The sequence below is a fragment of the Seriola aureovittata genome, chromosome 3 (assembly GCF_021018895.1).
Source record: "Seriola aureovittata isolate HTS-2021-v1 ecotype China chromosome 3, ASM2101889v1, whole genome shotgun sequence".
NCBI lineage: Eukaryota > Metazoa > Chordata > Actinopteri > Carangiformes > Carangidae > Seriola > Seriola aureovittata.
The window spans coordinates 27,668,331-27,692,424 of NC_079366.1; the positions used below are offsets into that span (position 1 = coordinate 27,668,331).

The window sequence follows — 24,094 nt, forward strand, 5'->3', positions numbered from 1 at the left end:
TCTTTCTCCCTGCATCTTTAATGGACTCGGTAAATCCAGATGACCATTTGTTTGACCTGTCAGTGCTCCGTCATTATGAGACGACTGAATCAGTGAAAATAGTCAGTCTGCATTGGGGCGGGGCGCTGGCATTGGAGAGAACACACACGTAGACGAGAGGAGTTTACCTGATGTTAGAAATTGAGGTTGAAGCAGGTTTTGCCCTTGAGCAAGGCACCGGATACTCAGCATGTTCCGGTGGAAGCTGCTCTGGTCACTATAGTGGGAAGTTGTAAGCGTACTGAAAATGTTTTACCGGGATATGTCTTTTAGCTTTTCCTCAATAAATAGATGTACAAACACACACGCCAACCTACGCACACACACACATCCGCATACACGTCCCAGCCCCAAAGAGGACACAGACAGGCTAAAACAGTGCGGCTGAAAAGTTGAACGAGGAGCTGAATAATTCAAAAGGCTCTCAACCAGTCACCTCGCTCACCGCAGTTCTCTGTTACCGTGGAAGTCCCACTGTTTGCCCCCCTGCCAGACTGAGCAGGACTGGTGTTATGTCGGCTTCCTGCAGTGTTTCCTGTGTCACTACACACCGATTTGACAAGACATCTTTTTCACTCCCCTTCACACTGTTTTTCCTCCCCCTGTGGTCTCCCTGTTTCCTCCCTCTTTGTCTTTATTTTCACCTCTTTCTTTATTCATGTCACTCCGTCCTTCCAGATTTTAAAGGCTGGTCAGTCGTCTCTCTCTCTGTCTCTCTCTCTCTCTCTCTCTCTCTCGCTCTCTCCAGTCAGTCAGAGGACACCTATGTGTTGTGTAATGTCTGGCGAACTGAATGAAGGCTTCCCGCTCTGCAGCTCAATGAGTCTGTTAATTATAGAAGTCATAAAGAGAGCAAAAGAGTGTAGAGGGTTGAGGGAGTCCATTGCAAGAACTAATTTGAGGTGAATGTTAATTATTTTTTTCTTTTTTTTTTACATAAATGTCCATTTCCCACCTTTTGTTAGGACTTTCGTGCTAGGACTTCTTCCTGCGTGCTTTGACTTCTGCTGGATTAAACATGCAGAGTCTGTTTGATACTGTGTATGGGACACTGAGGAATGTGTTTTTATGCCTCCAGCAGCAACAGCAGTTTGTTTTGGAATAAATAGAAGAAGCACTGTGAAGTTAATATGAGCAGTGACAGTCACCAGGGCTGTAAAAAGAAAAACATCTTCAGCATGTGAAACAGCACTCGTAGAAAGACGTCAGAGTTACGGCCCAGACTGTTTGACTAGCACGCGATCTCTGGGAATGGCCGTAAAAAAAACATACAAACTTTAGGTTTTTTGCAAGAGGGCGGGGTTACTTATTGATTGCACAGCAGTTTGACAGTGATATCATTTAATTTAAGAAAATTATGACTTGTTAAAATGCACATTTGTGTTTATTTGTTTTGCTCATCCGTGCACTCTAATGATAGAGTGGTGATCTGAGTGTGTGTGTGTGTGTGTGTGTGTGTGTGTGTGTGTGTGTGTGTGTGTGTCTGTGTCTGTGCACAATCCATTTACATGCAGCACAATGTTTGATAGAGGCTCGGTGTCACACAGATGCGCTCAGCTCAGCTCAGCACAGTTCTGGAAAAGGTTAGGACACACATGGGACACAGAGGAGGTTAATTACAGAGAATAAGAGGGTGGTGACGACTGTGGAGGTCATTAGCCAGTGGCTCGAGAAGGACTGTTGGTTAGCAGATATGCGATTGCAGCACATAATGCAAATTAAACAAATTACAACCATATAGATCAGAGTTTTGGAAAACCCCTCTCAGACCACGTGATGAGCCCAAATGTCCGTCCTTGTTCCGAGTGGCAGCGTGGCGCCTTGAACTGAGGTTTTGCTTTATCAATAACTCCTTTTGTTGTTTTTCAAAGTGAATCCATTGTGTAAAATCACCACCTGCTGTGGTAGCTGATTGATTTTGCCAGCTGGACTTTTAAACCGCTACAATGGTCTCACAGTTTCTGTTGGACCTTTGCAACAGTTGCAGTTTGGTGTGTTTGGATTTCCCCTCCTCCTTTTGGTCTCAGTTATGAGAGCTACTGGATGCAGTGCAAAATATGTTTGATTAGCTACTTGAAGAATATGAATCAAGAAAATAAGTAAACTATACCTGCACTTTACAGTAGCATTAAATGCATTCTTGGATGTGTGTTGGGGAGGAATGCTCATGCACTTACTATTTTTAATGGCACTTAGCTGCTGTTCCCACAGAGCGTGAATACACCTGTTATAAGTTGTTACAATCCTGTACTACTGGAGAAACAGTGATTATATTTGCTTGCTAAATGTATATACAGTATATTTATACATATTACATGTACAGTGCATCCACGTTCATGATGTTCATAAACCCTGGAATTCCCCTATGTAACCTGAATAACCTGAAACAACCGATTAGTCAATCAACAGAAAATTTATCAACGACGATTTTGATCTTGAAGCATTTCATTTAAAAATATTTTTTAATCAAAGGTTCACGGGTTTCAGCTTCTCAAATGTGACTATTTTGTGGTTTTCTTAGTCTATGATAGCAAACTGAATTTCCTTGTGCTTTCGACTGTTGACTTTGTGAGATGTTGCCATGGGCGTTGGCATTTCATGGCTATTTTCTGATATTCTTCAGAGCAAACGATTAATCAGTTAGTGGAGAAAATAATCAGTGGATCGATTAGAAATGAATGTGAATTGCAGCCGTAAATCTGTTCTAGGAGTTGGAGCCTATGGCTTGAGGCCGTTTGCAGTAGCTTGTGCTGAATTTACGTCAGTCTCTACAAACTTTACACATGCCATATACTGTCCTGTACATATACAAATATTGTGAGAGATGAAAATGAAGACACAACTTGTTTAACAGTTCGTTGATTCCAGGTATATAATCACTGGGAATGCACCGATCCAACGTTTTCTTTCCTGATACAGATTCAGATCCCTCGGTTCAGGTAACGATGCAATATCTGAAAAAGTCTGCGGACAAAGCAGCAGGACCTCACTGGAACCATTTTTATGTAAAGCAACATGAGGCCAGGGATTACTGTACAGTTACAGTTTATAGCCATGTTGACCGAATCAGTGACTGAGAGTCAGAACTTTACAGTAACAGGGATCGGTCCCATCGCGGCCAATACCTGATCGGCTTAATAAGATCAGTATAAGTGACGATACCACAAGGCGGCTCAGTGTCGGATCAGTGCGTCCATTGTACTCAGAGGTAAGTTTTATAGGCATCCACGATAATAGGTAACTACTTTTCATTGTGAATGGAGTTGTTGAGTACGCCATGACTAATGCTACTGCAGTAACATAGTCATAAATCAGTGCTATTAGTCTATGTAAGACAACTATGTCATGCTAGTGGTCGTATATTCACCATGGAATTATAATGGATCACTTGTCCCAGATGCTAGTTAATGTGCCTTGACTGTGTTATAGTACCTGTGTGTTTGTGTGTGTGTTTGTGTGTGTGTGTGTGTGTGTGTGTGTGTGTGTGTGTGTGTGTGTGTGTGTAAACAATCGTGATCATGAATGTGATCAAATTGTTTTCAGCACAGGATAGACTTTTACGTGTTGGTGTGTGTTTGCTGGGCTGTGATTGAGGACCAGTACAAAAGAGTGTGTGCACTATAAATACATGTATATATATGTATATATATGTATATATATGTATATATATGTATATATATATATATATATATATATATGTATATATATATATATATATATATATATATATGTATATATATATATATATATATATATATGAGATGGGGTAAAGGGCGATAAGGAGAGTTACCGCAAGGCAACATGTGTGCAGTGTGCAGTGGCAAATTGGATTCCTGCTGGTGTGTGTGTGTGTGTGTGTGTGTGTGTGTGTGTGTACTTCTCCATGTGTTGTCCACAAGCCCACCATCAAGGTATGAAGGTGTAGACACTGAACAGTGTGTGAGAGAGAACAAAGGAGAACGTGAACGACTGAATGTGAGAAAGAGGACAATAAGAAATGCAAAGTCGGTCTTGGGTGATGAAGCATAAAGAATGAGTAAACAGCTGAACCAGAGCAGCAGCTGGAGTGTTAATGTCCTGACAAAGCCGTCTAACATGAGATAATGACGTGTGCAACAGTCTGCAAATGTCTGTCTGTTTGTCTAGCAGGCCACTGTGAATGCATGTGTAAAAGGAAAACACCTAAACTTTTCCATAATCTCAATCCAATACTTTTAGTTGCATACTAATTGCATCAGTATTTTATTGATTCACTTAAACATAGTTCCAAAGACGTATGTTCGTCTAAGTGAACTATCGTGGCAGAATGCTTAGATGCCTGCCGATGTTCATCTATACAATGTCTTTCTTTTTTCAATGAGCTTCAGTTTAACTTGAAGTAATCAGGAAAAGAAATTGTTTCTTTAGCTCCGTCCCTGAAGTTCATTTCAGCCACTGCTTCCCGAGCAGCTCTCCAGAGAAATCAAAATGATTATTCTCCTTCCCTCTCTCCTTTTCTCTCATCCTCTCTGTCTTCCTCCCTCCTCTCTGTACGGTGGCAGTAAATAACATCAGCTCCACAAATTAATTCCCCTTCAACCCTCGCTGGCCTCCTTCATTGTCTCTACCAGGTTTATGGGATAACTCTCCTATCAATTAAAGGCTAATTCTCTTAACTGTCATGTATGGAGCACAGGGGTATTTCCTCAGCTTATGAAAATGCCAGCTCACTTTACCAGAGTGTCATCTCTAATAGGACCTACACATTGTGGCACTTTGAGAGAGAGGATAACACGTGATAAATAGCAAGAGAGGGACTGAGCAGGTGGAAAGAATTGGATGCAAATAAGGTTAACCGCTGAACCTTTGTTCCGTCATTCCTATTATGCTGCTGTAAATGCTGTTTACATGTTTTTATGGTTTTGTGAAGACAAAAAAATTGCTGTAAATGACCTGGGACACATGTCGCAACCTCCCTAAAATATATTTTAAAAGGCTGCATAGATGGAAGCAAATAAGCAAAGAAATCCCAGAGACCCCAAAAGTCTCAGGTTCACTGCCCCAGACCTACAGGGACCTTTAGAGCCTCCGGTGGCCCCAAAAATATCAGCGGGTATTGGTAAATATGGGAGTGCTAGTTGGTCTCTGGGCTTATAGTTCTGTTAGATATGCTGGGATGTAAATGAACACGGATTTAGATATTCAGATAGTGTGCTCTGAACAGACACAAATTTTTCACAGTAATAACTCGTGATGTTGAAGCCTGGCACCGTGTTGACAGCAGAGGCAGGTGATGTTAGAGACCATCTGAAAAGTGCATGCAAACACGCCAGGGCACCCTGCCAAGGTTTTTCCAGTAGCTTTCTCCTTTTCATTTCAAACAAAATTTATCTTCATTCTGACCTTTCTGCCAGTAAATGCCCTACTACCTTTTTCTTTTCTTTTTTTCTTTTAACACACTCGCTATAGGACCCGATGAGCTAACGGATTTCTCATTTTTTAAGAATGAAATACACATCAGACCAGCTTAACATTTATCTGCTCAATGTCCATTTTTTTTTTAAAGAAAATCATGCAAATTGGCCAAATGCATTTCAGACTTTCACCATTGATTTTTACTTGGGGCATTAACAGTTACACGGTATTTATTAGTTTTGACATTTTCTTTAATTAGGATTCAAATACAAATCAATGTTTTGTTATTACATTATTCAGGTACATGATTAAAATATCTTATTGAAACATTATGTAGGAGTAGGGCTGAATGATAATTTTTACCTTTCATTTTTACTGAAAAAAATATTAAAAAATGTGATGATGGTCTGAACCAAACAGCCATGTTCCCTCACAGCTGGAGAATTTTGTCGGCCGGAGAATCTCTCTAGCACCACAATGCTTCATTTGTAATAGTGTGTTGTGAGCCATTTTACCTTTTGTCCAAAAAAGAAAAAAAAACAAACAAATAATTTCACCTGCCTATATTGCAATGTCGATTATATTGTGATTTATTGTTCAGCCCGATGTATGGGGATTATAAATGGTGGTAGAAAACAGTTTAATGCAGCATCTCCAGCATAAACCACGCCCACTTCCAGTATACATGTACAGATGTTTTTGTGACGTTTACAGAAACAGATGGTTGCTATGCATTATGTCCCTAGTACATACACAGTTTTCAGAGGGCAGTTGGTTGGAGGTAGCTGCAGGTGCCCAAAAGGAAATATTTGCCCTGGGGCCCCCCCCATACTGGTTAATCTGCTCATAGATGGACACATAGACGATGTTAACACGGACAAATACAATGTTTTTTTTCCCCCACTCACACATACCACACGTAGCTTCATTAAGTCCTGCCAACTGCAGACTCATCACCACCTACAGAGCTGGCTACACACAAGCTTGCACGCGCATGCACGTTCAAATACAGTATAAACAAGAAGCGCACTCGCTCTCAGCGGCACAGTCAAGCATTGTGCTTTGAACGAATCACTGAAAGCCTAATTGGCAGGACTGACTCCCTGAATAGCGCAAAGACCAGAGGCCATCTCCACACGTGTTTCAAATCTGAGCAGGAGATGTTGCTGCGGTGGAGACAGCGCAGAGGTGTTTATGTAGAAATGATCTGTTCCGTGTACTGCTACTGCAGCCAAACAGCTAGACTCGGGCCGTCAGCAGCGTCTCCTCTGTTCCAGTCTGTAGAAGGACAGAGAGATGAGCTGGTTGCAGTTTGTGGATGGAAGCCAGCTGGCTCATGTGGAATCCACCACAACAGAGACGCGCAGTGGTTCGTTGACAGAAGAGATATGACCCACAACAGATGCATTCACCTATAGCCACTCATTCTGCCAGAAGTGATGCACGCTGAGCGCAGAATGTGTGGATGAAAGAAGTGCGTTAAGTTGTTGTTTGGGTGCATCTTATAAATTATATTGCATTATCAATGTACACTGTAGATATTTCAAAGTGTATAAAAAGCATCTAAAATCCTCTGGGTGAGCTCTTTTTCAATTCTTCCTTTGTTGGAGGACTTTTGATGCATCTTGAGAAGCTGCTCTTTCTAACATGTCACTTAATCGTGTCTCTTTTTTAAGGGCACATTCAACATTTTGCATTCCCCAGAATTGAGGTTTTCTTTCCTCTGGCTTTTCCCTTTATAGCAAACTGCAGCAGTGCTGACCTGCAACAGAAGGTTGGTCACAGCTGTTTTGGGTTGAGCAGCGGTTACTATCACACACTATCAAACTTTACTCAGGTATAAACTGTAAAGAAAGGAAGCCGTTCATGCACAAAGATAGAGTGTAAGCACAGATGGAGAACACTGCAGCTCAAACACCAAGTGTAAACCTAAACCACCAGGTGCTCAGCCATCCTTTTTTCTTTGCGTCATTTCTTTTTCTCAGCTTCAGGAAAATATCGATCCGCCCTGTAGCGCCATCATAACTTCAAAGATCTCTGCTTTCAAGCGTCTTGTTACCGGTTTATGTTGTGTTTTACAAGGGACTCGTGACCTATCAGGTGTGGCACATGGCAAAATAGATTTTCATCCACAGCTTATACAGTGCGTTCAGAAAGAGTTCAGACCCCTTCAATTTTTCATCATTTTGTTATGTTGCAGCTTTATGCTAAATTCATTTAAGTCCAATTTTTTACCTCATTAATCTACATTCAATACTCCATACTGACGGATAATGAAGGGACGCACCTGAGCTAAATTTCAAGTGTTATAGCAAAGGGTGTGAAAACTTAAATCTATGGTTTTAATAAATTTGCAGAGAATTCTATTTTCACTTTGACGTTGTGGGGTATTGATTGTCTAAATGCACTGTATGAGACTCTGGAACAGATGCACAGATTGTTTTTTAATAATAAGAGAAACTTCTTTCTCTGTTTTCCAATTAAGATTTTAATATATGAGCTGTGCATTGACACGGCCCCTTACTGTCTGAAAATAATGCATTAACCAGGAATCTCAAGCCGTCACTCTCAGTGCCACTCACTCATCAGTCAAAGTAGACTAGTCTGTATTCATGCATCCTTAGCACTTAGCTTTTTTAGATTTCAAATGGGACTTAAGTTTACATTTTGTAAACAAGTAATGATTTCCTTAGGGCCTCACAAATGTGTTTGACTACAACACATTGTGCGTAGTGCTAGAACCTTCCTAGGGTTTGGATAATTAATGGTTTCACATACAGATCTCAACAAGAAGGATAAATCAGCTTTCAGGAACGTAACAAATCAGCACATGCTCACGCCACAGGGAGGGCGAATCAAGTTAGACAAAGACTAATCAAGTACAAATAATCATGTGGCTTTTTTTTTTTAAGTCTCTTTGCCAGCTTCTGATCACTGTTAACCACAGAGGAAATGCAAATGTAGCAGTCAAAACAACAGGTAGAAACACTTACGGAAATGTTGGCGCCTTGCTCCGCCTGTCGCACTCCACGGGGGAATCGAACCCCGCTAACTGTCAGGGCTCCTCCCATTGCTCCGCTCCATCCTCAGTGGCTTAAAAATCAATTTCTGAACGGAGCAAGTGTGCATGTTTGGTGTGAACGGGGGGGTAAGCGCTCGTTTGTCAGTGTTTGTTTCGCTGTGGGGAAGTCAATGAGCAAACGGCCTGTTGTTGTTAGTGGGAGGAAATGTCAATGGGGGATTGTGGGAGCAGCACTGGGCTCTACTGGGCCCACTAAAGCCTTTCATCTGAGTTAGCCAACATCATTAAGAGCCTGCCATGTTTGCTTTTTGGTGTCTGGGTTTGCGCGCTTGTGTAAGGCTGTGTGGGTATGAGCTGCAGTCTTAATGAGTGTGTATAGGCCTGTATGAGTGTGTTAACGCTCATCCGTCTATCCGTGTAGTTTCACACAGTTTGGTGCTGATTGTGTATACTGATATTGTGTGTGTGAGTGCCTACGTCTAAGTGAGCCCACGGGTCATTAAGCCTTCAGCACGGTCTGGAACTCGCTAATGAGGATCAGTGTCACATCAAAACACATCACCACCAGATCTAGATAGCGAGCTGTTAGCCTCCGAGGCGTTATCTCTGACCAGCCCTTTGCATTTTCCCCTAATGGTTCATTACATCATCGCCACACCTTGTTAGCTAGGTATTAGCCCTACATGCTAGTAACCACCACCAACTGCATGTGTGCATATATACACGCGTGTTTTTAGGCGTGTTCCTGCACCCTTCACTTTTGTATTCTGTCCTTTTTCCGTCAGGTGAATCTCAGACTTCCTGCTGGGTAAACTGAGGTTGCAACCAACCGGCAGGAGTTCAGTTTTCAGCAGCGTTTTCAGAGCGAGTTTAACCCGGAGCACCTCAAAATATTTGAGCATTCCAACTGTGACACAAGGGTCATTCAGCTTTTACTCACCCATTTCATGGGAAACTACAGCGGTTTGTGTTGAATAAATTGAGGAATTTGGTGGTTCGAATAAGATGCAGACACACTTTAGAAAGTCATTTGTTCAACAGAAAATGGTAAACGAGATGTGACTAAAACGCCACAGAGATGATCTCAAATACAAACAACAAAAAAAAGACTAACCCCCTTCCAAATAATACTGTATGTCCACGGATAAAAAGGCCATTCCACGGATCATCAGAATCAGTTTGCCAGCTCTGGAGAGTAGCGCTCAGTTTGTGAAACGAGTTGTGAAATGTCTGGAGGGGCTTTGTCATGTCTGAGAAAATAACCCTGATGACATCATTAGCCGTTAACCTTGGCTCGGGTTTGAAGACGTTGAAAGATGTGGTTGTTTACTGGGCAGAGTTGAATCTATATTGTTTTGGAGGAATTATTTTGACCCTTTTTTTTTTTTTAAATCAATATCTTGAACGTCCCCCAGGCTTCATGAAAATGTGATAGCAGATATTAAGGTAGTATTCATTGAAACTACTCAGTATTACATTGATCCGTGCATTGGAGTACTGTGGTTGCGTGCTGTGCTTGGAGTCACTTTCCATATGAAATCTTGATCGGGTGCAACCAAATTTGAAGAGTTGTGGAAAGCACTAGTTGTTGATGCTCGGTGCCTGCAGGACCGTTAAAATAGTTCAACCAGCAGTATCGATTATTCTGCAAGCCAAGAACCATACCATTACACACAAACACACACTCGCACACAACGACACATTTCCTACAGGGAGTTCCAGATGTTCAGCAGCTCTGCTCTGGCCCTCATCAATATTTATTGTTGTGAAATATTAGATACGTTTATGAAATATAAACAGACTAAAGAAATTAACTGAATCTGTCGGAGCATTGCCAGTAAGCTGTGAGCTGTGTGTGTGTGTGTGTGTGTGTGTGTGTGTGTGTGTGTGTGTGTGTGTGTGTGTGTGTGTGTGTGTGTGTGTGTGTGTGTGTGTGTGTGTGTGTGTAATATACAGTAGATACTGTACTCCCTCTGCATTAGCCTGATTGGTGCTCAAAATACAATAAATCAAAAATACGTTTAGGAAAACTCAATCTGTCTTTTTATTCTTAAAGATATAAATCATTGTACAGACCTCTGTGTGTGTGTGTGTGTGAGTGTGTAAATTTCCATCATGGCAGGTTTTCCGAGCGGTAGTGTTAACTGTGACCCTTTGCTTTGTACAAGTCTGTGATATACGAGCCGGCCGCTGACATGTGATCAGTAAAGGTCACTCCGTGCCTGACGGGTGTCGTTAATCACACATATACGCCACTCAGAGTTAACAGCACCATCGAGGAGAAGTGGCTGTGATGCTTTATTGCCTTTTAGCTGAGTACCAAAGCAACATCTACGGCATGAAATTAGCTTTATTATCCGCAGAGCACAGTGGCTGGTAAATCAGTGGTTTATCAGCTAAAAAAACAAAATGTACTCATACAGAAGCGTCACGGTTTGGAAACAAGAAAAAAAATCATCTTCTGCATCATTTCACTTCATTATGTTACCGACGGTGGAGGAAGTGCTCAGATCCTTTTTATATCCTGCTGCAACCAGTGATTATTTTCATTCCATTTCCATCTGCTGATTATTTTCCTGGTGAATCAATTGATTGTTTGATTTGCAAAAATAGTGAGAAATGCTGTCACAGTTACCCAGAGTTCACAGCGACACATTCACAGTAAACTAAAGCAGTGGATCCTCACATTTGAGAAGCTGAAACCATAAAACTTTTGGTATTTTTGCAAGAGAAGTGGCCTAAATGATCATCTTAAAAAAAAAAAAAGTTGTCAATCACAACAGTTAATTGTCAACAAACTGCTCAATTAATCATCTAGTCATTTCAGCTATGATTGTATTCACTGATAGTTTGTTCTATGACACGTCATATTTCATAAGTACGTCATGTTTTGCATTTTAAAAAACTTTATTTGTCCCGATGAAGATGATGAAGAGTAAAACGTATAATGCTTCTCTTCAAAATGTGCTGGAGTAAAAAATACAAGTCACTCAAATCTGCACTTTCATCAATCTCAAATATTTTCATTTCAATAAGTGTCACTATCTAGAAATTATATAGAAGTCTTTGTATTCTACAGTTTTATGAACTGTGTTTGAACTGACATGGTTCAGAAACAGTATGATTGTAAGGCCATGGGTGTCACTGAACGGAGACCTTTGAGATTGATACTTTAAATACAGTCGGCCGACTTGAGTAAATGTCCTTAGTTACATTCCAGCTCTGGTTATTACCCACATACCCTAAAGCGCATAAAGATTTAATGCAGACTAGTTGGTTTTCCCTGTCCTTGCTTAGTTATTACAACTTTAAATGGCTTCACAATTCCCCAACAGAGTGTAATGACGTGTTTAGCTCAAAACTCAGAACCCAGACTTACTCGTGGCTTGAAAAACTGTTATTTTGTCTCACCTTTGAGATCAGGTGTAATTTGCTTCACTGGCCTTCCTGTTAAAGAAAAAAAAAAAAACAGTACAGGATAAACATTGTTTAACAGCTGCTGTCTGTTGTCCCAGTGAAATTATGGCTATTATTCATCAGCGTGATTAAGTAGCATGAATCATTAGTTCAGGTTTAACAGGGTGGCAGCCGGGCGTGTCGACCCTGATGTTCTTCAGAATGAATCACTAGTTTTTCAGGTCACCGGCAGTAGCAGCAATCTTGACATGTTTGTGTTTTCTCCCTCTGTATAACTTAATAATAAAATAGTTTTTCCACAGCCTTTGACTTTTGGGAAACGGCTCATATTTGATTTGAATAAACCGGTTGTACACCAAGGGGGATGTTATTATGCCACGGCGTTATTCATCCTGTTCATTGAAGCATCAAATAACTTTTCTTTTCTGGAAAAGTAACATTCACAAAACTTAGACTCTGTTAAACTTTGTTGCTATTGTTATGTCATTACCATTGTATTAGAGCCTGTGTTCATATTATATTATATTATCTCTGACTGATTATTGTGAGCCGTGCCCCGACATACATTATGTCTTTAGCGAAGCTCACCTATTGATCAGTAACATGTGACTGACCGTGCCGTGGGTTCACTGCAGCTCAGGGATCAGTCACGTCCTGGACCTCTGCAGCTGCACTACATTAATGTGTCAAGCCACTGGATGAAAACTGAATCCCACTTGAACTTTGTGTCGTCTCCCCCCCCCCACTCTAAGTTCATTAATGCTGGATTATTGCCTGGATGAAACAAATCCCACTTGAACTTCTCCTTTCCTCCCTTTCCCTTTTGTTTCTTCAAATATAAATCAATTTGCTCGAGCAGCGACTGCTGACTGGTGCTTGAAAGGATTTTGAAGTTACATTGTTTTTGTGTCCTGATGGATGTGACCAGTTATTGTGCTGGAACTTGACGCACGACAAGGGGGATCACAAGCTGTAATTTTCATCATGATTTAATTCAAAAACAACAGTGGACAACTAAAAATCACCTCGCTCCTCTTTGCCTGATTGTGTTGTATTGACTGTTGCTGGTGTATCAGAGGAAATAACATGTCCAGTATCACTTTCAGCTGCATGACTTCATGTGTCACACTGTGTGCACCGGCCAGTGGGCAGAGGATGGGCAGAAATATGCAGAAAAACCACAGTAAAACAGGGCTGTGAAGCGACATTGTGCAGTGGTCCAGAGAGTAGGAATGCACAGAGCAATCTGGCTTGTATTGTTCAAGTCCCTCTGCACTCACTACGCACTCAGCGAAGGCCCAGAGGTTTGAAACTTCTAGACACATTTACGATACAAAGTGCCTCACTTGCCTTCACTGTAATGCAACAGCTGCAAACAGTGAAGCCATGGCAGGGTGATGCTGCACACAGTACACAGCAGCTCTCCCGTCCCACTGGCCCTAATGAGCAGTAATGTGTCACTGACTCCAGCACTTTGCATTTTTAATGGGGACAGGACTTTTAATAGGAAGAGTATGCACTTTTCTTTGTATGCAAGGTTTATTGTCTGCCATTCCCCTGTCTGGATCACCCAGTTTGTTTTTTATTTTATTTTATTTTTTTTATGTTGGCTAAAAAGCATCCCTGTGTGTTTTTGTAAGTCTTGTCAAGAAGAAGCAAGTCCACCCTATAGTTAGTCATCCTCTTTGTTTTGCTGCAAAGTTTTAGGAGAATCTGTGTTTGTGACAGAGGTCCCCACAGTGCAACAGCTAGATATAATAAACATCATGCCTGGGGCACCATTGTCAAAACACCCAAGAAACAAAACATGAAAATTACACTATCTAGAAATGAATGTGTCTGTCCGTAGCCTGACACGAGCAGATGATACAACACCGTCTGCTGCTTGTTTGTGAGGCAGGGCTGCTGTCACACTGAGCATCATGGTGTTTTTCTGGTGATACAACCATTTAATCTTCATGAAATTCCATATTACAACAATACTGATGTTTTTTTGGTTTTCTTTATAGCCTGCAGCTACCAGTGACAGCACCAGGCATGTTGTTACAGTGGAGAAGGGCCCAACTGCAGACCTTGTTACTGGGAGACGAGGAAAGGCTCAGGGTCTCTAAGCGTGAAGCCCCACACTTCTTAACTTTAGTGTCACTTTTCACCACAAAGAACATAAGAAAAAACTTTTGTCACATTTAGAGTGAATACTTTTTTCTCCTCTCAAGAGTAGAGTAACAATACTGCATCTTTGATGAAAAGCACAATATCACTTTGGACGAGCTCATCTTTAGCAATTACCCGACTAGGGTTTGCAGTGATAGGTTTAGTATTAAGTTAAAGCTTTGTACTTCTTATGTGTATGTTACAGTACTGTTTTCTCTCTTTTGCTCCTGTTTAAATATTTGGACAGAGATGTTAAGTGTGGGTTTTCTCACAACAGAATAAAACCAGGAAAGTTCTATAATTACTCAGCAGAACTTGACGTATCGGTTTCCCGGGTCATTACTTTCCCATCTTGAGTGAAAAGGAGTTTATATAACAAAAAAAAACCCTCTGCTCATATATTTGTGGCAGAAAAGGAAGGGATACACCTCGCTCTTAGGGATGCTAAATCTACACACATCTCACGCCTTGAGGTCCTACAATCTTCCCGTTCACTCGCCACTGTGTGCCATCTTGCTTTTTTGGTAGACTATTGTGTATTGTATCCAACCTTAAAAGGGTTGGAGTCAAATCTAGCCATCCATCCTGCACCAGGGCTAGCTGCTTAAACACTGCATTCCTCTATGAAATGAAATGATATTAAAGACAGTGTGGTCCACATTTTTTACAGACAAAGTTCTCTGTAAGAAAATAAGAGAACAAAGCCTTTGAATGCAGTATGTGGTATTTTTAATGTAGCGTTGCACAACACCATCATAATTTGCAAAGGGTTTGACAGGATTGTTGGTCTTTACTTAACAAGCTGAAATTGTCAGCAGCACAAACAACATATGGTTACATAAATCCACAACTGTTTAGATTCTGTTTTTGTTGCATACATTTCTTTGTTTTAATTCCCTCTGTGTCTTTAGTGCCTCCTTTTATGTTCTCCTTGTGTTCATCTTTTACTTCCCTTGCAGAGATTCCTATTACTCTGTAGCTACAACAACCTCATTTCCCAACAGGATCCAATAGTTTGATGTTATTTTACCAATGACTTGATGATTACTCCGTGAGATGCTGAGTTTTCTCCTCTTCTGATTTACCAACAGAAACTTATTTCAGTCTTTGAGTATGTTGTTCCTCTTGTATCTCGGCTCTAATTAGCAGGCTTTCTTCTATCTGTTGTGTGTAACTGTAAGCTTTGCCAGAGCTGATGCTGCAAACTGATTCCATATTGCCCCTGTAATAAGGGAAAAAACTATCAGCAACAGCTACAACTCAAATGAACACAGTCTACTTTAAGGAACGCTGGAAGCTCTCACCTATGATTGAAGTCGAATTAAGCTTTCATTAGCTTTTATTGAGAGTTGTGCGCTCAGAGATATTTCCTTTTTGTTCCCAGAGATAGCAATTGAGTCACGTTCTGCACCTCTGCAACTGCAATACATAGATGTGGAAACCACTGAATGAAAACTGAATCAGGGCTGCACGATATGCAAAAGAAATCATATTGCGACTGTTTTGGCAGATATTGCGATTCCAGTTGGAGTGGTCTTGTTTTTTGCATTTCATTTTCACTGAATAAAAATCTAAGAATGATGATGATGGCATTTTTGTTGGGTGTTGTACCAAACAAACATGACACATACTTTTTTTTCACACCCAAGCAGCACTCCTTGCACTTTGGTTTTTGACTGAAAACATGTTAAAATGTTTTGGTCGCGTCTCTGTAGCACAACAATGTTTCTGGTGCCAACAGTCCTCACCAATGTTGTGATACATTTTACCTTTATCAAAAAGAAAAATGCAGCTGCTGCGATTTGGATATTGCACTTGGCCGTATTGCAATTTCGATTATATTTCCTAGTATGAATCTTTTTACTGAAGTGGATGCTTGAGATGATTTTTTACATTACGTTGTACTCTGAAACTTCACAGGTCGATCACAACCTGTAATTTGCATTGTGATTACATTCAATACAACAATGACAGTGAACGGCTACAATCATCTCATTCCTCTTTGTCTGATTGTGTCTCAGCGACTGTTGGTGGTGAACCAGAGTCTGTCTTTTGTGGTCGTAAAAAAACCAACCTGAAAACAGACCTATAATTTAAATGAGCACGGTCTACTTTAAGAATCAGCAGAACGAGTGAAGTAGACTCGATGCTTTCGGCAGCTCTTATTGAAAATCATGCGTTTTGGCCCGCTCATTGGAAATCTATGGGCAGGTGCCACTCAGTCATATCAGGACTCCTGCTCCTTTCTATTCTCTCTCCAGCTACACAGTATTGATTCCTCTCAGCACTAAGCCTCTGACTAAACCACTGAACTCTCCCTCCTCACTCACTCTCTCTCTCTCTCTCTCTCCGTACTCCCTTATTTCTCTTTCAGCGCTCGGCCACCTTCTCTCATTTACAACCTCTTCGATTTTAAAAAGGGATAGTTTGTCATCTTGGGAGATACGCTCATTTGCTTTCTGGCAGTGAGTTAGATGGGAAGACCAATGGAAAACCTCATATCTGTTTGTTAAATATGAAGGCAGCATCCTGCGAGCTTAGTTTGGCATCAAGCTTGAAAGAAAGGGGGGGAACAGCGCGCCAGGCTGTATCCAAAAATCCACCTACCAGCACCTCTAAAGCTCACGTAACACAAAGCACATAACCCCCCTGTTACATGGCAAATTGTATAATACTCAGCAAAAGGGGAAAAACTCTAACTTTTTCTTTAACCAAGCTGGAATGATCTTCCCCAAACTCTAGCCAGTGATTTTTAATGGTTTTGGAATGCAGTGACAGCTGATGTCTTCCTGTCGAACTGGGTGTCAGGTCAGAAATCGCATCCGTAAAATCGCTCCTGCAGGGCAACAACAAATGTGTATTTTGCTGTTTCAATTCAAGGACTTGTTGTTTGACCCTGATTTTATGTTTATCTGACTAGCAACTCCTTGCTAGTCAGTGAGTGTGGCTGCTCAGTACTGAAGGTGGAAGAAGCGCAATATTGTTCGATTGCAGTAAAAGGGTGTCTAAGATTGCTTTTTCCTGAGTGCCGTCTTTGGCTGAAGAACCGGTTCAAGATCAGGCACCGGCTCTGAACTGGCCCACGCACACTGACTTGTTTGTATTTGAGGATCAAGGTTTGCACTCCGCTCCTCCCAACATTCAAATCTGGTTTCTTCTAACCCAAACATAGCCCATGCTTTTTTTTATGGCAACCTTTAGGTAAGGTAGTTTTAGTTGCCTGAATTCAACCATATCTTACTGCAGGGGTAGCAAATCAGAAAATGTTTTTGTGTGTACTTCTGCGTGGTGTTTTCTCTCCTCACTGGGGTTAAATGTTTGCTCAGTGTTGCCTGCCCTGTCAAAGAGCTGCTAGTTTATTTTAAATTCCCCTGTCTGTCTTCTCTTCTTCTCTCATCCCAGACCGTTGGGTTGCCATGACGAGCGAGGAGGAGGAGGGCCCCAGCGTTGCAACATCAACAGCAACGACACCGTCAGCGGCAGCAATCTCCAGGGTAACAACAGCCATAGCCAGGGGCGACAGCGATGATGCCGTCACTTCCTCCTCCCCCCGCAAACCCTCCCCGTACCGCCTCTCATGTCCCAAGGAAAAGGAAGAGAAAGAGGAGGAAATAGAGGAGGGAGGAATTATTCAAGAAGAAGAAAGGATTGAGAAGGAGGAGGAGGAGGAAGAGGAGGTGGTGGAGTGTGAGGGGGATGATGAAGATGATGATGATGAGGATGATGGCAGCAGCGATGCCAGTGTGTTAGTAGTGCCCTACCCAGAGCTGGTACCTGTTGTCTTCTTCTGCCTCAAGCAGACAACCTGTCCTCGCAGCCTGTGCATCCGCATGGTCTCCAGCCCATATCCTTTTCAAACTGTGAATGATGGTGGCGTGAGTTTGCTCGTCTTTTAATATGTGAATCCATCATACTTTAATCATTCAGCATCCCCCCATATCCAGGCTATAAAGAAAACATTAACAGAGCCCTATTTCTCTCACAAGTTTAATTTTCCATTAGGAGGGGATGGATTCAGCTGTGAATCAACACAAACCCTGAGGTTTGGATGTTTCATCTCACCCGATAAGTTCCCTTCTCAAGTGCGACACATTTCAATAATTATTTGTGAGAAAAAGGGAACTGTTTAAAATTTGAACTTCCCTTGGTGAAGCTGTCCCGCTCTGTTGTCACATGACGTGTGTGTGTGTGTGTGTGTGTGTGTGTGTGTGTGTGGTGCAGCAGGAAGCTGGATCTAAGTCCAGATGTTTACGAGTATAGATAACATAAAGTTCCAGATGTGCAGATACTTTTGTGTCTAGTTTTTCCGCCTCAGATCTGACACATTCTGTCCCAGACATGTTTCATATTTCTGAAACAGATGCAGCACGAAGCAGGAGTGTGTTCAAGGTGCCCCCCTCTCCTCAGAGCATACTCATTTAGGGGGAAATTTGCATAGATAATTGGTGAAAACATGTCAACATAAAGGCTGATTATGTATTCCACCGCATTCACTAATGTCAAGCAGTTTGTGAAGGTCAGTTTTATGTGGCTTTACCTTTATTCTACAGAGATCTACTTGACATTAGATGGAGGTTTAACTGCGGTCAAAGTATCACCTGTTTTCTAAACTTGACCTCACAGAAATCCCAACTATGAGAGATCTGTCCCCAAGTGTAATGAGGTGTAATGACTTAGCAGAAGCTAATTCAAAACAGATTTAGTTACAAGTAACTTCCCTTCCCACCTGTTTAACAGATATGATATTACACACCTCTGGTTTTTATTTATTGTTGAATACGGATTAACATTTGCATTTTGGAAATTAGTTTCTTACTGGAGTAAGAGTTTTGAGGCCTTTCCTGTGACCAGAACTGCAAAGATATAGATTTGGTTTATGTTTGGTAAGAACCTGATTCTACAGGGAGGACCCAGATCAAGAGGAGATCCAGGGACACTCAGTACTGTAGGTGTTAAAGCTTCTGGCGACTGTTTACGAGGTTTCCTATGATCTTGGCTGCGAAAGACTTGTCATCCTTAATCTGCAGGGCGCACGTCTTTTGCGTAGCATTTTTTTTTGGTAGTGTTTGTGCGTTCTGTCTGGAGTTGTAGCTGCGCCTGTATAAGAAATGACAGGAGTGCCAGATACAGGACAAGCAGTACTCTGTGTTAGCTGCCCCCCAGGTTCAGCAGACACTGCTTATCGAGCCTCTTAAGAGCAACACTTACAGTGAGGTGATCTGTGACTCACACTCAAACTCCCCAAACACAGAGTTGGTATATCTGTAAGTAGTAACGCCTCTGAGTGTAAGGAGTGAGAATGAGAGTGTGGAAAGGCAGAGATATGACTGACTGACTGAAATTCACTCTGAGGTGAAGATAGACGAGGGGGTTAGGTAAACAACAGAGACAAGGGAACGAAGGGGAAAGTGAAGCTGTGAGAAAGAGATACACAGAATGAAAGGATGGAGAGAAACTAAGGGGAAGGAGGAAGAAAAAGTTGTACTGATGGTTAGGCTGGCAGTGAAAGAGACACAAGGTGAGACCGTCAGTAGACGGTGTCACATGATATGATGAGAGGGATGTAAAGGTCGGAGAAGGAATCCAGCAAATATAGTACGGACGTGTGTTTGTGTGTATTTACGGTTGCAGTTTAGTATGCATATGAGTGTGTGTGTGTGTGTGTGTGTGTGTGTGTGTGTGTGTGTGTGTGTGTGTGTAAGTAACTGCCATGATTGTTTTTTGTGTGTTTGTCCATAAGTATGGGACATGGGCATGTAGTCAGCTGACATAAGTGGTTTCTGAGCCAGGCAGCCTGGATGAGATGGAAAGAAATGTTGTGTTTGTGCTTTCTTACCTTTCCATTAAGCAGCCGTCAAATCAGCCTCTGCCTGCGCCTGACACAAATTTATAATCAACTGGAGAGAGAGAGAGAGAGAGAGAGCGAGAGAGGCAGGACAAATAGAGTGGAAAGGGAAAAAAGAGTTGCTTAGTAGGCAAGTCATCCATTCAGATACTAAATGAAATGTGCTCCTAAGGAAAATCTCTTAAATCGGAGAAAAAACACTCAGCTTTGTGTGTGTTTTTTTTATCGTCCGTCTTTAATTCTGTCTCTGTGTCAGTCTTGCTCTCCTCTCTCCCGCTGTGGGTTTCTGTCTCTTTTACAAGTATCCCAGCGCCGTCTCCTGTGTTACCTTAAAACAGAAAGCTCACGAGTGAATTAAGCATAAATTTTCTCCACCAGGCTGAGCTCCTGTGTCATGCTGCCAGGAACAAACAGGTTCTGTTACAGTCCTGTGGCGCAGCTGTGGCACAGAGATATATATTTATATATATGTATGTCAAAGAGCTGAGAGTATCAGTTGTTCATCTGGACTCTTCTCAGAAACACGAGAAGCAGCGCGCTCATGTAGAGGCAACATTTGTTTCATGATATTCAGACTTGCTTTGCAGCTCAGGAGCTACGCCAAGTGGAGAGAAAAAAAGACTTTGGGCCTTTGGGTCGTATGTAATGCTGAGTCGCCTCCTGAAAGTTTGACAAAGCAGTTGTCTCAGTTGTTGAATTTTTCCCACTGAAATGGTAAAAATCTATCCATGCTAGCTGTGTTGCTCATTCATTTCCTGTTCTCTTGAGGCACCTGCTTAAACTTCCTTTTGTTCCTAGGTTATAACTATGTTTTCATGTCATGCTTACAGGCTTAAGTTAGCTTGTTTGTTTAAGAGTTAGCAGGCTAAATCTTGCCATGCAGATCATTTCTAACATTTTCAAATGGTATTACTGTTGTGGCGCCGCTGTCACAAACACCGGATGGCTTTCTGTTTTCCTCAGGGCCAAGCATGGATCCCAGTTAGAACTACAAACCCTTCTCTCAGTCTCATGATAAAGGCAGAGTAAAGCACCAGGTTGTATTAATAAGTATGCATGTGTTCTGTCTCATTGATCTAGTAGAGATAATGTCTCGGGTCCTGGAGCTCTTTCCTAGTGAGGTTCACTCTTGTTTTACCTCAGTGTCTATCACTCTCCCTCTTCGCTTCTTTGCCTCCTCAAACAATGGAGTTTCCACAGTTACTCTAGTTGTTCCACCGTCCGCCCTTTCTGCTACCTGGGGAAAGCTACAGGTAGCACTGCTATCCTCTTCTGTTTTGGGTTGCACAACGTCAGACGCACTTCCTTTTTCCTGGGCAGACTGGCAGACAGGATTGCATAGTGGAAGTGACGCTTATAGAGAACCAATCTGGACGCTGATGGTGTCATTATTCTCTTGCCATTAAATTGTGCGATCAGCATTTACATCATAATGATAAGTTAAAGCAAAGACTCAGACTGACAAAGTACAACTTAGACTACTCAAACTTAACAAGAAATGATTATAGAGTGCTCTGCTGTGTAAAGTGTTAATAGATATGGTTAATAGATGTGACTAATATCCAGCTTTAAGAGGTCTTACAAACCTTCAGTCAGGATAACCTAGACTGTGTAACACACAGCTGCTGGTTTTCACTTCACCATGTCTCAGCATTCAATTAAATCACTGTAACTGAATGAGAAGAAATATGAGTGAATATAGAAGTGTGTGTGTTGTGTGTAGTTGTGTGAGTGTGTCCTTGTTATTTCCCTAAAATGAAAAGGCTTGTATTGACGACGTCCTGACGTTCAGATTGAGTGGTGCAGTAAGTTGATCCACTAGTGAAATCTTCTTTGTGTGCATGAATACATTCATTCCGCTCCCAGAGTGTGTGTGTGTGTGTGTGTGTGTGTGTGTGTGTGTGTGTGTGTGTGTGTGTGTGTGTGTGTGTGTGTGTGTGTGTGTGTGTGTGTGTGTGTGTGTGTGTGTGTGGGCTGTTGGCAAAATTTTGGAAGAAGACATAGTGAAAGAAAGAAATCCTCTAATCTACCTTGAATATTATGCAAAGAATGAGGGAATGAATAATGAATGAATGAAGAGATAACAAAGAAAATGGAAAAGGAAAATAATTAAGACATATACGACTGTCTAAAGTTATACCAACACATTTCAGAATTGTTAGGGAATGTTTTAAAGAAAGTATACTGTAAGTTCAGTCTGGGCTTCATTTGCATAGTTATGTCTATTATTAGTATCACTTCTTATCACATTTTACTCAAATAAAAGACCTGCGGAAGCAGCGAGTCAACTGCATTCATTATTGACACAAGTTATTTACCTGTGACCAAGATAGCAAGTGGTTAAACTTTGCAGTTTACAATATAATGGATGATTTTTAGTGCATTTAACTGCGGTTCTACTTCCTAATGAATAATGTAGAAAACAAAATTGCAGTTCTGTTTAAAATGTCTATGGCCATATTATTGACCAGACGGAAATTGGTAGGTAAAGTGTAATTACATCAACGGCGGTCACAATAGAAATAGAATAAGTAGTAAAAAGTTTACGTCAGCCTCTGTGCTGTATATCGTACATTTTGAGCTGCACATTTCTCTTCAGTCTGAAGCCACTAACAGGCAGACAGGTGAGGTGGAGAGAAGTCGTGTCGCTGCAGTGATACAGGCGGGAACTGAAAATCTAACTCAGCAGCTGAGTGATCTGCAGTGACCTGGGAGCTCTCTACCAATCTCAAAGAGTGTAACTTGAAAGGAGTTTTATTTTTCACGGTAAAGATAGAATAGAAAAGATAGAGCTGAAGTTGAAGAGCTAATGGAAAGGAGAATGAAAGGGCTTGGAAAGGTGTCTCTAAAAAGAGATAACTAGGGTTATAGTTTTAAGGCTTTCATATTTGCCAGTTGTCTGGATTTAAGGTGTTCTGCAGGAACTGCTGGCTCAGCTTCCCCCCTCCCTCCTCGTCTCTACTCCCTCCCTCCCTCACTCTTCTTCACCCCCTTTCCTCCTAAACTGTAAATCATGTGTAGTTTTCGTTGCATTAAATCATTTTGCAGATGCAGAGAGTGAGAGGCCGTCAGTGAGGCAGAGAGGGATGGCTGACAGTCAACATTAGGAAAAAGGAACGCCTCTGGCAATCTGCAGTAATAGACAGATCAAACTTTTGTCACTCTGCACTTATTCCAAATCGCTGTCGGACATAATTTCTCCGTTTACCCCGGCAATCATTTGCACTCGACTTTTTTTGTTGCTCGATATGGTTGGTTGGCCTATGTGTTACCCGGCTGCTCATCTTTGCTATGATTGCCAGGGCCTTTTTCTCTGTCATCCATATTAACGCAAACCCAAAATGTCAATTTCACAGTTGAGAGAAAAGAAATACAAAAACAACCTGCCAGCCAAGAAATGTTTCTGAGAAACAACAGAGCTGTGCTACAGAGGGTGGATTTCACTGATTGAAGTACTTCTATATCAATTAGCATAGACTAAATATTATAGAAACACTTCTCGATATAAAGATTAGCATAAGGTTTAATCAACACGTCTCTAGAAGAAAATAAACAAGAACTGAATATTGAAATGTTTATTAAGGAGTAGTTTATTGCAAGTAGTTTTTGTATTATGCTGCATAGTTTTAATTAGGTTACCCCAATAAACTGAAAACTCAGTGAATATTTTTTATTTATTTTTGTATTCTAAAATGTAAATTATAAACCAAAATGCTACGGTATCTGAAAATGATATGTATCAGAAGTGAACTTTTATGTGTGTACTGTAGGAAAAGTACAGAAATGTTTGACCATCGATTCTGCAAATTTCTTATCACAAGTCTTTTTCTAACTGCAGTTGTATCAGCTTCAACAAGAGCACTGCATAGACTCTTACATGTCCTCTTATTTGATATGTTTCATGCGCTGCAAATTGAGCTGTGCTGTACCTCAAGTGTATATACTTAAAAAATGTCATATTAACAGCAGGGATGATATTCTTTAAAAAATTCTGTTCTTTAAAAGACTGTGAAAGTTGTTAGTTCTGCTGATCCCACTGAGAATCAACACCCTTGTCTTCAGCTCTATCTGTTGCTAATGTACCAATATGTCTTCATTAATAATACTTAATAATAGCTTAAGTCAGTGTTTTTATGTAGGCCTCCTTTCAGTAATATAATTAAATAACACAAAAAAGTACATAAAAAAAATAAACATAAACACAAATATAAACATTTCAATAC

At 41.2% G+C, this 24,094-nt stretch overlaps 1 protein-coding gene across 1 annotated transcript in view; it reads left to right on the top strand.

The window, feature by feature from the left end:
- Positions 1-18,106, top strand: part of LOC130166083 (histone H3.v1-like) — a 54,125-nt gene extending 36,019 nt beyond the window's left edge. The window contains exon 2 of the mRNA XM_056371423.1: positions 17,429-18,106. Within this exon, the coding sequence (XP_056227398.1) occupies positions 17,443-17,922 (480 nt within the window). The 5' untranslated portion in view covers positions 17,429-17,442 and the 3' untranslated portion in view covers positions 17,923-18,106. The remainder of the gene's footprint in view (positions 1-17,428) is intronic.
- Positions 18,107-24,094: the final 5,988 nt, after the last annotated feature.